Here is a 14,001-nt window from a genome sequence, read left to right on the forward strand (position 1 = left end):
CAGCTTCCCAGTGCCCTTCCCAACTCCCTGTGCACCCTCAGCCCCCTCACTGGTGGGGTGGGGTGAGGAGCAGAAAGGGCCTTGATGCTGTGTAAGCCCTGCTCAGCTGTAACAAAAACATCCCTATATTACCAACACTGTTTCCTGCACAAATCCAAAACACAGCCCCATGCTAGCTACTGTGAACAAAATTGGCTGTCTTGGCCTAAACCAAATGGGAAACTACTTTTAAGACAGCTTGGTTTGTTTAAGAGAAGCATTGTAACAGTATAATAGCAAAGGACTTGACACAGTAACTGGGAAGTAGTCTTCCAATCCCGTGTTCCTAAGATGTAAATTTAAGAAAATGAAATCTCAAGGAAACTTTTCTCATTTGGTTTACAGTTAGTGCTTTGTATGCCCTGTGGAGGTTTATGAACCATAGGAGTAGCCCAGTGAAGAATGGGAATCTAATTCAGTTCTTTGTCCCAGTCTTCTATTTTAACTACTTGAGTGAAAAGTTAATAACATCTGAGTCTTGTCAGTCATGTTTATAAGCTTCTGCTGGTGACATTATAGCAGTTACAGCCTCTTTTATTAAAAGAGCATACCACTGCAGATGAAGGTAGAAATACCAGCAAACAAATGGAATTTCTCCAGGCTTTTTTCCTACTGAGCTAAGGATTTCTACTTAATCAGTCCCTCCTCTTTTTCTTAAATTTGTCCCTGAAATACACTACCTTCTACAAATGCTTATTAGAGCTGATTTTTAGACACACAGGTACTCTCCTAATGTGTCCTTCTCTGGGAATTTCACTATGCAGTGTAAGGTTATTTAATTCATAGGTTCTTGTATAATCTTTATAGAAAGAGACCTGCATACCAGGAGTCATTTGTCCCACTTAGACCCTGAGTATTCTGTAGGATTTCTTAACTCTGAGAGAACCAGTTTGTTCTATAAAACATCTTTCACTATCCTTATAGAAGCATTACTTTTTTCCACTGTCTGTATTCGGTGTCTGTTTTTGTGGCGTTTTTGAAATTCAGACACATCCTGAAAGAGAGGTATTCAGATGATGTTGAACTAGAATTTGCTTAAGAAAGATTTTGTTTCTTCAGGATATATTGTTCATTTTTTGGGCCAGAGGTTCCTACTTTGCATGGTGGATGATAAAGTCACAGCTTGATGTGGAGAGGTCCTAGAATGGAAACGTGCACTTAAGCCGTGGTAACTAGAGAGTTCCTCCTTAGCAGCATCCATAGGAGCACACCAGAACCCATTCTCTGTGCACACAACCTTTGTAACTTGTAATTTTTTACCAACTTTGTGGATTAATTGGGTCAGTCCTATCAACTATTTCTCTCTGTCAGGGTCCACTGTAGCATATTTGAAGGTTTGTATTTTCCTTTGAGACTTCTGCCCTCATACAGTCGTATTAGATGTTCCTTTCTGACTGCTGATTGATTTCTCATTAATAGCCACTTATTGGCACTTATTAATATGCATTCCTTCATTTTTCATCCTGAGTGAAGAGTGTTATTTTCTGTACTAGAAAGTTTACTTTTTCTGACAGAGATCCCCTTACATCACAAGCAATTTTGTTGATTGATTGATTGATTGATTGATTTCTTAAGGTTTTGAATTTCAACCTACAAGTGGTATTTCTGATAATTTCTTCTTACAAAATAGCAAGCCTTTCTGTTGATTCATGTGAATAAGGCTATGATGCCATCACTAGCTCTTAAGATACCTCCCAAAACAAGAACATAGGAAATTTAGCTGCTCCAATTCAATGTTCAGCAGTTTTAGTCATGGAAGAGGCTTTCCTTGACCCATGGTGGTCTCTGAAGAGGACTGTTGGTCTAGTAGGTTGCACTGATTATTTGTTTAAATCTCTACAGATATTCTGCTATCAAAGAAGAGAAGGACCCAGAGTACTGCTGCCCATTACCATATATTAAGTCTACTCATAATACTCAGATACTAATTTGGAACACTGGACCTCTTGCCTAGTGCACCTCACTAGGGAAGTTTCCTAGATGACTGTAATGATTTAAATTTAAGTATAGGACCATAGATTTATTCCTTATTTCCTTGTGGCATTGGGGTGTTTTACAGAACTGACTGTTTGTTTATTTAAGAAGACCCTAAGCAGCTGCCTGAATTTGGAAGGCGAATTCGGTAATCCCTTTGCTGCATTAAGCTTGCATCTCAACTGATCTCTTTAAAAAATCCTTCTTTGCAGTTCAGAATCTTACCTTCTGGCAACTTGTGACACAGAGGGGCTTTTTATGAAGATTTTCATTCTTATGGTTTCTTACTTGAAACCCCCCCCCCCCCCCTACAAAGTATTAATTTTTCCTTATTTGGATGACATGTAAGGGGCAGTGTCATTCATAGGATAAAAAAAATGAGTAATTCATTAATCATGCATTAATCTTGGGATTAATATTCAGAAATTGAATCTTATTCCCTTACAGTTCTTGGAATTCAAAAAAATACAGCTATGACCAAGACGTTTTAGTGTCTTTAATGTCTTTTAAGTCGTTAATGGCCAAGACATTTTAGCTAGTGGGGTGGTTCTGAGTTTTAGTTGCTCTCACAATTTACCAGGAGTCTTTCTCACAGGTCTTGCTCTGAACCCCATGGCAACATGTGGCACCTGATACTCTACTCCTAGTAGGTTTTTGAAAGGTCTAATTAGCTGTTTTCTTCCTGGCAAGAACTCAGTTCTACATGGAATTTTGTTCTTGTTCTGCCATTTTGGTGGGAAAACTGCTTAAACTTCTGTATTTTCACTTTTGGATGTTTATTTTTACAAGAGTATGGGAGTTGCAGGCCTTACTTACCTGTTGTTTCATTTGAGGATAAGTCTGCCTTTTGAATGTGTTCCTGCTAGAAGACAGAAAGGTAATCTACCTTTACTCTCTTCAGAGACTCTGTATGACTGCAATCAAAGTTTTTCCAAGTGTCCTAGATTTTGAAAGTGCCCCATCTGCTTCATGTTTCTGGTAGACCTTTGGAAGATCTTTGTATTGTCTCCCTGTTTCTCTTCGTATTAACTGCTCATAAGTCTAAGGAGTTTTCAACTAGATTTTTCTCTGGATAGCTCACAGTGAAAAACATGTTGTGAAATAGCCAAGAAAACACTTCTTGCTGTCAGTGTGTCAGTTAAGCAAAATCAATGGTTTCTTTGTGGAATGTGCCAGTTGTATTTTGCAAAGCTGTGACGCTGAGCTCCAGTCTGTCTTCCACTGCCCTCCCACCCCCTCATGTTCTGGCCTTACTGAGACTTCAAGTGATGCTACCTTTGGGAGAGCAGTCTGTTTGCTTTTACTTAATAAAGCAGATTACTTAATACTCAGCGTTCTGGGATCTGCCAGGCATTTGTTTGCTCACAGTGACCCCTACGTGCAGGGAACATTTCAAGAAGTAAGATGGATTACTTTCTGTCCAGTTCTTCTTAAGATGTGTTTGTTATATGTGCCTTCACTGCACATCTGTCCATTTGCCTTTAGGAAAGGCCTAGAGAGAGATGGGAATTCTTGGCTGGAGAGGAAATGAGACCAAGGAACACACCTTAGCTGGTATTGTATCAATGGTGGGTTTTGGGCCATGCTCCAAGGCAGGCTTTTAGGGTAGAATTGTCTGCCTGATAGAATGCAGTCTGCCTCATGTAGTCAACGAGAGTATGTACAAAGAATATGCTTATAAGGCCTCAAAGAGCAGTAACAGGTAAATAGCCCATTGTTCTTGGTAATATAAACTGCCTCAGCTCTTGCAACCCACCAGTGGAAAAGCATGCTGCAATTTAATTTCAGTTTGATTTTTGACCATAGACTGGGAGATAGACAGTGTTATAGTGTCACCTAATCTAGGTGGCAGCTGGAAGGGAACAGTTTTTCCTGGCCATCAAGAAGGAATTATCCAAAGATGATTGTAAATGCTTTGTTTGGAAAGAGAAAGGGGAAATTTGTAACAATGAGAAATCCACATTTTTAAAGTAATTTGAAAGCTAGTTTATTTGTTCATGGAAATACTTTCCTTGGAAGTTGCAAAGTATTTCATAGAAAATACCATGGCAACTGCTTGAGGACTGCTGTTTGAATACTCAAAAATCTTGTAAATTTTTGACAAAATATATATTAAGTATACTGAGGCTTGGACATCTGCTTATATCATCGAGTGTTGCCAGTATCGGAGTTCCTGCAAAGACTTGCAGATAAACTTGTTAATCAGAATGCAACTGGGCTACTTTGCAGTTTGAAGCATGTTGGCAGAAAAGGAGACTGGCACACAAACAGAAATGCCAAAGAAATAAACCTCCCTTAGCCAGGGTTTGTATTGTTTGTTCTTAAATTAAACACTTTCAAGCCTGCTTTGACTTTTAGATGAAAGAGGAAACTTAGCGAAGTTAAATTTGGCTGTGAAAATTTGCAGATGAACAATGGCTGTCGTTGAAGCTGAAGAGTATATGAGGAAATATTTTGCAAATCCAGAACCTCACTGTCATAGAATTTTAAAAGGAAGCACAGGAAGTACAAGTTTTTAAACTGAATATCTAAATACTTGAAACTTAAAAAAAATTGTGTCCTGTCTTTGGTAAAATATAGAGGGGTAATTATTGAAAGGTTTTCAAATAAACTAAGTTCTAATTCTAGAGAGAAAGCAGCGTAATCAAATGGTCTGAAATAGTTCCTCAAATCTAATCTGTAATTAAATCAAAAATATGACAAAAATTAAGAGAAAAGAGCTGAAGAAGATTTTTATAAGAGGCTTTATCTTTTCCCTGTCCCTTACTGAAAGGCTTTCCCATGGGGAAATGTTTATATCTGGCAAACTTTCTTATAATTTAACATTTTTCTTTAAGCTGAATCTGAACACAGGTTTACAGTATTATATAAAAATATGTCTCTGCTTGCTGGCCGTGATTAGGGAAAGGCAGCTTGAAAAAGAGAAGGAAGACAAGGCTGGGTAAAAAACGAAATAAAGTTTCGGATGTAAAGCAGTGTTGAATACATAGCTGGAAGAAGGTTATGTGATTTTCGGGGGGAGGGGCGATGGGGGATTGTTTCCTATATCAAATTCCCACTGGTCAAAGTAACTCGTGCCGTGAGGCTTAAAAAGGCCCAAGAGCATTGTTTGCCCAGTGACACACCCATATTTAGGAAAAGTTTCAACCTGCACAGTCATCCTGTTATCTCTGCTCTTATTTAATGACTGTCCAGTAAACAGGGCCTGGACATGGGTAACTCAGCTTCATTCTACCAGCTAATGAAAGTACATTTTGCTGACTTACGTTGCATATATATTTTCTCTCACTTCTGAAATATTTCATATTGTTGTTTGGACTAGGAACAGGAATTATCCCTTGTGACAGTTTGTTAGTTTAATCCACCTTGGAGCAATATATTTGTCTCCAGCTCTTTTGACTTCACAAAAACCATTTGTGACTCGGGCTGAAGGTTATTTATCCTACCTGGAGCCATTACACAGATTAGATTTATTTTCATTTTTAATTAAATTTGTCCATGCTGTCTTTGTGAAGCTTTTTACTTGTTAAACTTGTAGTGGAGGAAAAGAGAAGGTGACTGTGCAGGTTGGGTTGAGGTTTCTGTGCACCCAGCATGAACGAGAGGATAGTCTGAAGGACTGAGTGAGAATATGTGAGCCTGACCACCAGAGAACTTGCTTCTGACTGGGAGTGGATAAAAGGTTGCTGTACGGGAACAACTTCATCAGTTTTTTTTCCCATAATGTGAATAAGAAGAGAAATCGTGTAGACCTCAAAACTTGAATAGATACTCTGTTAGAAAGGCTGTTTAGTTTTTTATTCATCATTCCTACTCAGAGTAGTACCTGCTCCAGCAGTGATACCATATGAATGATAATATGAAGTCAGTCACAGAGCCTCTAGTTTTATGGGCTTGAGTTTTTCCTCAGATGTGGTAGGAGAAAAAACTGCTTTTTATTTCAGTAGAATTTGAATTTGTTATGATAACATTTGAACTTTACATATGTTTCAACCAATTACATAGGAAATAGTGCCAACAATGTTTTAATTTTTTTCAAACTAAATTGTGTTTTATTGCTAGCTTCTACTTTAGTTTTATGTATGTTTAATTAAAGTCACAGAAGCTTTAATTAAAGCTGTGCTCAAGACTGGGAATGCTGCAAATATTTTAAGCATTAAACGGTGCCAGCTAGGATTTGGATTAATGTAAGCTGAGACATTTGTGATGTGAATAAACACACATCATCATAATGAAACATTGTGCAAATAAATGCTTTTCATTCCAAGGGAGGAACAAAAAAGTTTCCTAATTGTATTGGACTAAATTACTAAATGACTTTGCATCAGTTTAATTTTCAGTGAATTTCTATAGAATAGAAATTAAAGCAGTGTATGAATTACTGTTTTGTTTTTGTATTTTCAGGTGTTTCGGCTACAGAAAGTCATCTTGAAATAGAAGGGATGGCAAATTGTCTGCCATATTTTGGAATTTCTGATTTGAAAGAAATTCTGAATGCAGTAGTTAACAGAAATGCAAAGGAAGTGTATGAATGTAGGCCTCTCAAAGTGGTAAATTACTTGGAGGTGAGACAGAAGCTTTCTTTTTAAGTATTAGCCAGCTAAACTTGTAATTCCTTAAACTGCTTGAAAATCTTTTTTTCAGCTTTGTGTTTTAATTAATGTTACTGTGTTCTAAACAGAAGTTACTTTTGAAAAAGAGAATATTATATCCTCCTGAGCTGTGTATTCCTTACCAAAATACTTCCATTAGACATACCCAAAGCAGTCACCCAGTGGGATATAACACATGCCAAAAGCTGATGTTCACAAGGTGTTTCCTCTGTAAGGCACTTTTCAGACTAGAAAGGCATTTCTCCATGTTGGAATACAGAACTGCCACAGAATGGCAGTGACTCGTGTTAATATTGTCTATGCAAATAAATAAATTGTCCATCCAGAGGTAATAACAGCTTGAAGTTTCAGAGACAGCTAATAAATGTGGTACTAGTTAAAGCTGGAGTAACCAACAGTAGTAGTTACTACTTCTTGTCTGGCTGTGTCACTAATGCTCTTTAATACCAATTCTCTTCAAAAAGGTTACCAAAATATATGTAAAGTCTCTTCTTACTTAAGTACTTATAACATGCCTTCCTGAATTGGGTTACTTCAAATTGGGACTTAGGCACATATTTACACAGAATATGTGTTTTATCTTTTAAGCATTATTATACAAATGTTTCCCTGTCTTTTGAGGCAGTAAGCTGCCTTTGCAGCAAGGGATTGTTAGTGCTACTGAACCACTCTCATGCATTCATGAAAGAAGCTTAAAGAAGGGATAAGTTCTGTGTTGAGACAGGAATGGTTTGTAAAAAACCCCAAACAGCTATAAAAGCTGTTATTCAGAAGTAAGCACTGAATTTTTTGACCATTCTGGGAGGTAAACACTGGAAATGCCATTCACCGTCATGTTCAGAATCACAACTTTGATTATTCATTTCATGTTTGAGCAGGCAACATGTCTGCAGCCTTTGCTGTCAGTCAATAGATGCAGAAGAAAGAATAGGTAATGGTTGAAGCAGCAGCCTTCCAGGGTATAAAACAGTCCACAGTCCACAGTGATCTCTTTCTCACTTGGAGGAGTGGGAAAAAACCTCAGACAAAGAAAATGGGATGATTTCGATTAAATCGTTATGAATGCTGCTCAGGTTTGTACAGTATGAAGGGAGATTGTGTGCCACATACATTTCTGCCTAGGCAACATGACTTAAGGACAGAAGAGAGGGCAATGGCAAGAAGGCCCATCTTGGAGGAGAAAACAAAACTTCTTTTTGAAGCTGCTTAGTTCTTTGAGGGTGGGTGCTTTAGCAGTCACATCTGCTTTCGAATGTTGAGATAAGTGGATGCAATAGACCATAGCAAATACAACATTAATCTGCAGTTTTGCTAGAGTATTTTTCAAACTTTACTCACTGACTGCTTGACTTAATTTATGATAGTTCTAAAGTTTATGGTGTGAAATGTCTCTTGTGAACTGGTAAACATCTACAGCTGATGCTGGTGAAAACAGGAAATGAGATCTTCAGAAACACAAAGCGTCTTGAAAAAGTAGGCTAAAAGAGAGCAAACATGACCAAGGGCTGACTGTGCATGCCTCCATTGTAGAAATGTCATGAACTGACCAGTAAGGTATGTTTAGAGTTACATTTAGATTTCTGGGATTTAGAATATTTAATTGGCTGAAAGGGATGACCTTTAAACAGTGAGTGCTTAATTCCTGCTTTCTGGTAGCCCCAGGCTAATGTGCTAAAAAATGGTACTTTAAAACTATTGGGGTTTTGTTTTTCCTTTCCACAGGGAGAAGCAGTACGTTTAGCTCGGCAGCTGCCCTTACATTTGTCAAAAGAAGATGTACAAAACACAATTTACAGGATGAAGCAACAGCTTGGAAAGGAAAATAAAGGCTGCGTTCATGGTCGTCCTTTTTTTCATCACTTAACAGATATTCCAGAAGTTGACAAGCACAACTCCATGGAAATTATTCAGTAAATGGAACATTTTGTTTGGAGTCATACTTCTCTTGCTTAATTTTGATCACTACTCTGTAAGTTCAGTATGTTTAGTGCAAAACTTTTGTATAATGACTTCTCATTGTTATATGTTCACCTCCTAAAGACTTTATTTAAATAAAAATGCTACTTGAAAACTGGAAATAAATACTGTAGAGAAATAACTCCCCACTATTTTTTTAAAAGAATTTATTAAAGAAGTGTTCTCAACTGGTTTCATCCTTCTCTTATTGCTGCAGGTTTAAGAAATACCAGTATGTCAGAATTTTTTAGATGTGAAGTGGTTAGAAGTTGCTTTCAACAGAGCATGGCAAAGTTTACTGTACTAAGGACATCAGATGTTAATTTTCAAAGGAATGCCAGATAGCTGTAAGTATTTAAATATGGCATTGCCATAAGCAGGTATTTTAGTTAGACTTCTATGGTGTTGTATTTATATTTGGAAATTCTTAGCTCATATAAATGAGTATTGACAGTCCTAGTGTCCAATGTCCAAAAATTCTACACTTACGGAAGTGTGGTTCTTAAAAGTATAGTACACTTCAAAAACTTCAGATCAACAAAAACTGGCCAGTTACTTGAAAGCAGAATGGCTCTGAGTCACAGAAGCACATATTAGCACTGAAATCAGATGCCCGTGGTTGTTTATTGGTGCAGTGCTATACACAAACTGTTTGGGGGTGGGAAACTTAAACTGTCCTCCCTCGGGGAGAATGTGGCATAACTAGGGCATAGTCTGCTATATAGAGAGCTACTGATTTTGGTAAACTGCTTCATTCTACCAGAACACAGTGTTTACTCCTCTATTTCAAGTAGTGGCCTACTTCTGTAAACCTACCCGCTTAGGCCTTCTGTGCATAGCAGCTGCCTTGTCTCTGGAAGAGTATGTTTTAGAAGTTTGAAGCTCACCTGAAAATTCGTGTCCATCCCCAGCTGCCATTTACAAATCTTGGCCCTATGAAGATGTGGTGGTAGGACCTAGCTTTGTAGTGTTTCTGTGCCTGCTGGGTAAATGGTTGAAGGTTGCTGAAAGGCCCAAGTACAAGCTAGTTTGTGGACAGGAGTGTTGGACCAGACAAGTAAATGTAGTATTTGAGTATGTAATCACTGATGCTGAACTGGTGAACTAATTTAAGAAATCACATCCCAGCCATACATCACAACATGTAAATTCTAACCTGAAAGGCAGTGAGTATCTTTTTAACAGAGCCTGTCGCAGTAGGACAAGAGGTAATGGTTTTAAACTGAAGGAGGATCGATTTGGATTAGGTATGAGAGAAGTTTTTTACAATGAGGGTGGTAAAACACTAGAACAGGTTACCCATAGAGGTAGTATATATCCCATTCATGGAAATACTCAAGGTCAGGTTGGATGGGGCCCTAGGCAGCCTGATCTAGTTGAAGATGTCCCTGTTCACTACAGGGGAGTTGTACTTGGTGACCTTTAAAAAGACCAACTCCAACTATTCTGCAATTCTATGATTATTTCTTTATGCCATTAAAGTAAGTTTATCCTTTTCATAAAGAGCAAGGATCATCAGAGGGCACAAGCAGGATATCTTTCCAAGCTTGAAGGTGAGCAAGGCACAAAGTGAGAATGTCACTTGCAAACTGAACACTTGCTGGCTCTAAATGTCACTCAGTGCAGAAGATGTGAATTTTTAGAATCGAAGTGAGAAGGTGGATAGAGATGGAGGAAGGAGACGTGACCCTTGGCTCTGATAGGGAAACAGGATCTCAGCCTTGCACGGGATACAGAAGGTTATACTTTGTTTATTTTTATTCTTGTTGGAATACAAACTCTGGGAGTTTAGAGAGTAGCTATTAAAGTGAGAAAAGCCAAAAGCAAGCTGCAGAATAGAAATTTATCTCCTGACTAAGTTTGTTGGAACTTAAATTAATAGTGCACCAATTTTAGTCAGTTTGGACTGTAATATATAGTATTTAATGGGATTAATAATTGCTGGTTCTTCTCCAAAATATAAGATAGCTGTATCCTAATTATACTGAAGCCAGTGCTAGTATCTTTGGTAACACCTGAGTCTACAGCAAGAGGACAAGTTTTAATAGCTATTCAGGCCTTAGACTGAGGACAAACAAGATTGGCAAATGGTATTCGTAGGTGCCAGGGTGGGTTTAGTTGCTATGGAAGTAAATTAGCATCAGGGTTTTCAGTGGGTGCAGGTGCACCAGGTTAGGCAATTGGGAGCTGGGTCTTCCCTCCTTTCCTGGCTGTGTCTGCTGTCCTTATGCCTCAGAGAGCTGCTGTGGATTTCTTTCTTAGGTATGTGTACATAAGTTGTTTTCTGTCTCTGTGGAACACTGGAGGATGTTGTGTGTCTGGGTGGCAGCAGCGAGTGCTGGAGCACAGCTTTGGAGCTGTAAGTCTGGGTGTCTCCCCACCACAGTACTTGTGGTTGGGACTGTGAGCTGGAACTGTGAGTTACACTGATGCTCTGCTGATGGGAGATGGCTTTAGATAGGACAGGGTGGAGGTCTCCTTGCTTTATCCAGTGTGAACAAAAAGAAATGTTACTTTCTGTTTCTAGAGATGTTCTCACTGTTCATCTTCCTCTAGTGATGCATTCATTTTATGTTCCTTGTTTAAAGAATAGAAGTACCTCATTTCTAGGTTTACAAGCTTAAAAGAAGTTAAATGGTGTGCCTGAGGTAGCAGTTCTGGAGAAGGAAGGCACATCATCTTCCACCATTGCATCAGCACGGGGTGCTCCACAGTGAGCCCCATGAAGCTCTTGGGGAAACACACAAAGGCTGCCTATTCCTGCAGTCAGTCCGCCCCCAGCTCTGTGGGCTGTTTGTTTGAAAGGAAAAAGAAAACCTGAAGTGTGCAATGCTGGGTGGGCTTGGATATTGTTATACTTGACCTCTTTCCTTAGAGGAAGAGCTGTGGAGCAGGGCGTGGTGGGCGCGTGTCCCAGCGGCGAGCGAGTGGCAGCCACCTCCCTGTGTCCTTCATGCTGCACCCACGCAGCTGCTTCCCCACGAGTGGCCGGACTGGGCCATTCCAGGGACTTCTCGTATTTGCGCTGCCCTCTGCTGGCATTTCGGTTTTGTACAATTTGGACTTAAATCGAGGTCTGGGACTGACCATGGATGAGCATCATTCCTTTCTTACTTTGTGTCCCCAGCAGGTCAGAGCATTACTGCTTACCTTGCTCCTCGTGGCATGCAGATTTGCTTCCTAAAATACACCTAATCTGGGTAACAGTGTTCCCTAGGGGAGAGTTAGGAGCTTTCCGGCCCAAATCATGATCTCGTAGTAAAACTTAAAAAGCCTTTTGGTTGTATGTAGCTTTGCATTTTTCAGAGGCTCGTTTGTATGATTGGTTGGGACAGGTTTGGTTCTGGTGGTATGTTTGCAGCTCAGGAGTCCCCCTCACCCAAATCCTGAGAAGCACATTCCTTTAATGGGAAACCATTGAACTCAATTTATCTTTATAAATACAGGAAAATCTCATTGAAAAAAAATTATTTTTTCTTGCATATAAATATGAATATAAACAGGAAATAGAGGTAGCACCTCTTACATGTGTCTTTTCTGAATGTAGTAGGAATCTTACTACAGAAGTTTCTGTTTCCTCTCAGTTAACCAGTGTGTGTGAGAAGCAGTTTGGATTATTTCATGTTTGGTTTTTTCTCTTTATCATGAATAGTAGCCATTCAGAAAATTATAGAAAAATCAGAGGAACATTGAAGCTACTTCAGGAGCACCTAGCAGTCATTAGTAACGGTAAAATCTAGATGATGTAATTTGGGATTTGCTAGAATTGATTCTTCTCTATTTCTGTATTCTGATATGGAACATTTAAAATATGTATCAATAGAATCAATACTCCCAAGCACTTTATTTAGTTATACAAGCAAACATTCCCTAGTCTCAAGGATTTCATTCCTTTTTCTTCCCGCCTGCACACTTACTGGTATTACTTTAATGAAAGTTAACCTCAACAAACAACTTTTTAGGTTTTTAAAGGTTTATAATATTTGGTCTTCAGAGTTTGTTTTATCTTCTGTAAAGCAGATCAGTTTTTTAGTGGGGATTGGTTTCTTTTGTTAAATAAACTTATAATTCTGCATTTATTTTTTGGCTCCAGTGGAATATTGAAGGGTTCTTGAGAATTTTGTTTCTTTTCTACCCAGTATTTAACAGGATGGATTAGCAATTACAAGAAACGTCAGGTACATCCATTTAATTTTGCAAATGGAAGGCTACCAGGACTTGCTTTTATTTTTTTTTCCCCTCTCTCCCTCTCTCTGTAAGTAAGGAGCATCATATCTGAAATTATGGAGAGTATAAATGTGGAAATGTTAAATCTTTTGTTAATGGCTTCGAATTAAGCACACATTGTTGCAGATGATTTGGAGGACTTATTTAAAGTAAATATACAATTTCAAGCTCAATTATCATTCATAGTTTAACCGAACATAGTGAGATATTCGGTCTGTGAATTTGATACAGTGTTACTTCATAATTATGATGCTTTTTTACAGTAAATTTGATATAGAACAGTTGCTAAAGGAAAGCTGCTGAATAGTGTGACCAACCATTTTATGGGACACATCTGGTGCATTAGTTCAGGATGTGCAGTGCAGGATAACAGAGCTTTTGCCCAAAAGGAGAAGGAAGCTAACTCCACATGTATACGTTTTGGGGACATGCAGAGAGGTTAAACAATTACAAGTTAATTGTGTAAGCTAATAGGAGGGGTGTTCGTAATTTCATTTCAGAATAGCTAAGGAGCAAACAGAGGAGAAATATTGTTTTAAAATCTCAAATGAACGGTTTACACCTGTTAATGTTACATTTAGAGCAGCTGTTTCTTTTATTATCAGTAAACAGATGCAGAAAGTAATGGAATGTTTTAAAGCAATATGTTAATCCTGTCTTCCACTACTGAATATTCTCACAATGTCATAATTAAATATTAACTGTAATACTGCTGTCATCTGCAGTTAAAGAATATTTACTTATTATTTTAATCGCTTTTTTATCTGAAGTGGTAAACGTTCATCCAAAGTTATTGTAGTCTTTCATCAAGCCAGCCTAAGGATTTTTTCACATCGGTAATTTTACTGATGATTTCACTGGACTGAACTACACAGTCAAAGTAACCCTAATTTTGGTTTTGCTCAAAGGTTATTTCTGTATTTCAGATTTCTCCCTGAAATGAAACAAGCTGTATTTACCTGGGGGGGGATGGGGGCAGGGGGGCAGAATTGCTCTTAAGCGTCTAGGCTATCACACATTTTATATGAACTCCATGTGAAGTCGATTATAGGTGAACCTTTCCCAGAGCATACTCAGGTTAAGCGCTGCAGTTGGCATAGTATCAGTCAGGTAGTCCAGGAGAGGGTCTTTTTTTTTTGGTTTGTGTGAAAATAGTTTCAGTTCATTTCTTTTCAAATGTGTTGTGCTGCCT

The 14,001-nt window shown here is 38.4% G+C and overlaps 1 protein-coding gene across 6 annotated transcripts in view; it reads left to right on the forward strand.

Moving 5' to 3' along the window:
* PMS1 (PMS1 homolog 1, mismatch repair system component) overlaps nucleotides 1-8,721 on the forward strand; it is a 42,469-nt gene extending 33,748 nt beyond the window's left edge. For all 6 annotated transcript variants that reach the window (XM_048310034.1, XM_048310035.1, XM_048310033.1 and 3 more), the window contains 2 exons: nucleotides 6,418-6,578; nucleotides 8,349-8,721. In XM_048310034.1, coding sequence (XP_048165991.1) covers nucleotides 6,418-6,578; nucleotides 8,349-8,540 — 353 coding nt within the window. In that variant the 3' untranslated portion in view covers nucleotides 8,541-8,721. The remainder of the gene's footprint in view (nucleotides 1-6,417; nucleotides 6,579-8,348) is intronic.
* The last annotated feature ends 5,280 nt before the right edge of the window (nucleotides 8,722-14,001 follow it).

Source organism: Corvus hawaiiensis, chromosome 7 (assembly GCF_020740725.1).
Source record: "Corvus hawaiiensis isolate bCorHaw1 chromosome 7, bCorHaw1.pri.cur, whole genome shotgun sequence".
NCBI classification, from domain to species: Eukaryota; Metazoa; Chordata; class Aves; order Passeriformes; family Corvidae; genus Corvus; species Corvus hawaiiensis.